At 46.6% G+C, this 2,573-nt stretch overlaps 1 protein-coding gene across 1 annotated transcript in view; it reads left to right on the top strand.

Annotated features, from left to right (window-relative positions):
- lox (lysyl oxidase) overlaps positions 1-2,573 on the top strand; it is a 13,606-nt gene that overhangs the window by 6,405 nt on the left and 4,628 nt on the right. Inside the window, exon 4 of the mRNA XM_015374566.1 lies at positions 279-435. Within this exon, the coding sequence (XP_015230052.1) occupies positions 279-435 (157 nt within the window). The remainder of the gene's footprint in view (positions 1-278; positions 436-2,573) is intronic.

The following is a 2,573-nucleotide window of genomic DNA, read 5'->3' on the forward strand; positions in this document are numbered from 1 at the left end:
CATTATGCAGAGGTTAGGCCGCCATTGCACATAAGTTCTGGACTCGTTGTGAATACTCTATGTATACGCCCAAAATTGAAAAAAATACATAGAAAGTTCAGCGTACGCCAGAATTTTAGGAGATTCTGGGACGTCAGGCAGATGCTGGATAAATCGGCACGGTAAGAAAAGGTCCTGAAGTAACACTTCTTCTTCTGTTGGATTTTGTGCATCTATGTGGGAGGATTTAGCCTGTTTCCTTCAGGAGGTTGACCTCTAACCCCTCTTTGCTTGTTCAGCCACTTTCACAGCATGGATGAGTTCAGCCTGTACGAGCTGCTGGACGCCCGCACCCAAAGCGCCGTGGCAGAGGGCCACAAGGCCAGCTTCTGTTTGGAGGACACTTCCTGCGACCCGGGATACTACCGCCGCTACGCCTGCACCTCACACACTCAGGTTCAAACACACACACACTGCTACACTCAAATCTGGTGAAGATTCTCAGTCAATCCAAAAAAAGTTTAAAAAGTTTAAAAATAAACTCACTGGACTTTGTTTTCCAAGTTTGAAGATGTTTTGCTTCCCATCCAGGAAGCTTTGTCAATTCAAAATGTCTGGAGAAGTGTTTGAGTTCCAGGCTTAAGGGCTGTGTTTCCTCCCGCAGCAGTGTGTCGCAGTTAGCTTGTCACAGGAATGATGCAGATATTTTTGATTTATACCTTATGTGTGCACTATATCATTCCACGCCACAACGCAAGAGGGACAATTATGAACTAGCTAGGATTGTAGGTGTCCGTGTGTCGGTTTGACGATCTTGTTCGCCGTCTACAACCCCTCATCCAATGCCGGACGACACGCGGTTCACCCGTGGGTGTTCCCCAAAGACTGGCCCTGGCGCTGCGTGCAAACCAACAGACCGTCGCACAGAGCTACAAAGTAGCGTCCTGCACGGCGTCTGTGATAGTGTCAGAGGTGTGCCAGGCGTTGTGGACGGAACTACAGACAGAGTTTCTGCCATTAGGAACCAAACGGGAAATATGCATCGTGTAGAGCGGATGTAGAATTGACCAATCAGACGCTATCTGCGGCACTGTCTGTGGTCACCTACAATGGGAGTGCACCAGAGTGTCAATGGAAGGGGGGATATCTGCGTTAACTGCAACACACACGCAAAGGACCTGTTTTCTGAGCATAAATCAGGCTTTATAGAGTCGCCTTAAAGAGAGGAGTTGGTCTCAGATTTCAGCTCTCAAAAACCCACAACGCAGCAATAGAGCTATTATCTTAATCCTCTTCGCCATGCAGGGGACCAGGACATCTCGCCTGGTCAGCCACGCCACAGCGACCCTAACGACTCCCCTTTTCAGAGGCTTAGGCCATTACTGGGTATTGCAGGCCAACTAAGACCTCAACGACTCCTAATTCCTAAGGGCTGGACCTGGTCCTCCAGTTAAATTAGCATGTTTTAGAAAGCCGGGTATACATTGTACTATTTTTTGCAATTGTTGCATGCAGCTACAGCTCACACTGTACGACGAAACTGCAGAGTTTCTTCTTAAAGTGTGAGTTCACAGCTCACTATGTTTGTTTTCACACTGCGGCCTGATGCTCTGATGCGATCTACCTGCTCACACTGTTCGTCTAAAAACCAGGTGGGAGTCAGCTCCGCAGTGAGATGGCGCTACTGGGACTCGTCTATCTGGAAGCCAAACGAGTAGAAGAGGAATGTGAAGCTCACTAGAGTGAAACGCGCTGCCTTGGATATTTGTGCAACAATTTTGTGCTGAAAGCTCGAAAAAGAAAAGGAGACGACGTATTTTGGACAAAGACATGGCTGAGCTAACATGGCTACTACGGTTTGACAATTTACAGAAAGAACTACATTTCCCTCATTGCACCCCCGCCATGCTTCTCAGTTTTCATCTGAGAGGAAGAAGAAGAAGAATCCTTGTCTGCGCACTGAGCGATTTTTCCTCGGCCGCCTTATGATGGCTGACTGAATTTGAAACATGTGTGATTTTCTCCCGACCTTATGATTCCTGATGGGGAGGTGGTCGTTAGAGGCTAATTGCACCTTGTTACCCCCTGTACTAGCGGACGCATGATCAGGCTGTAAGTCGCAAACCTGGAGAATCAATCCGAAAAGGGCAAAAAATCGTAGTTTACGCCCGACTTAAGTTATAACAAGGCTTTGTTGGTCCACTCTATAAAGCTTGGAACTCAACGCTAATTCAGACATTTTGAATTAAAAAAGCTTCCTGGATGGATGAAGCAAAACAAAGTCCAACTAATTGTTTTTTAACTTTTTTAACCTTTTTTGGGTTGCTGCAAAGTTAGACGTCGATTCATCCAACCAACCTACTGCTTGTTAGATTCTCTGGTTGATTTTATCACACTAATCACCAGGATCAGAGTTCACCAAAGTGACAGTTTAGGTTCTTGGAGTTAAGAGTAACGAGCGGAGCATCAGAAAGCTAGAGGTTCACGGATGTAGGGATTTACAGAAGAGGGTTGGTGCCAAAGATCCACTGTAGCGCCCTCTAAAGGGAGCAGAAGGAAAGACGAGGGGTTGAATCAGAAATCATAAATTACCT

Source organism: Cyprinodon variegatus, unplaced genomic scaffold (assembly GCF_000732505.1).
Source record: "Cyprinodon variegatus isolate N-32 unplaced genomic scaffold, C_variegatus-1.0 Scaffold105, whole genome shotgun sequence".
Taxonomy (NCBI): domain Eukaryota; kingdom Metazoa; phylum Chordata; class Actinopteri; order Cyprinodontiformes; family Cyprinodontidae; genus Cyprinodon; species Cyprinodon variegatus.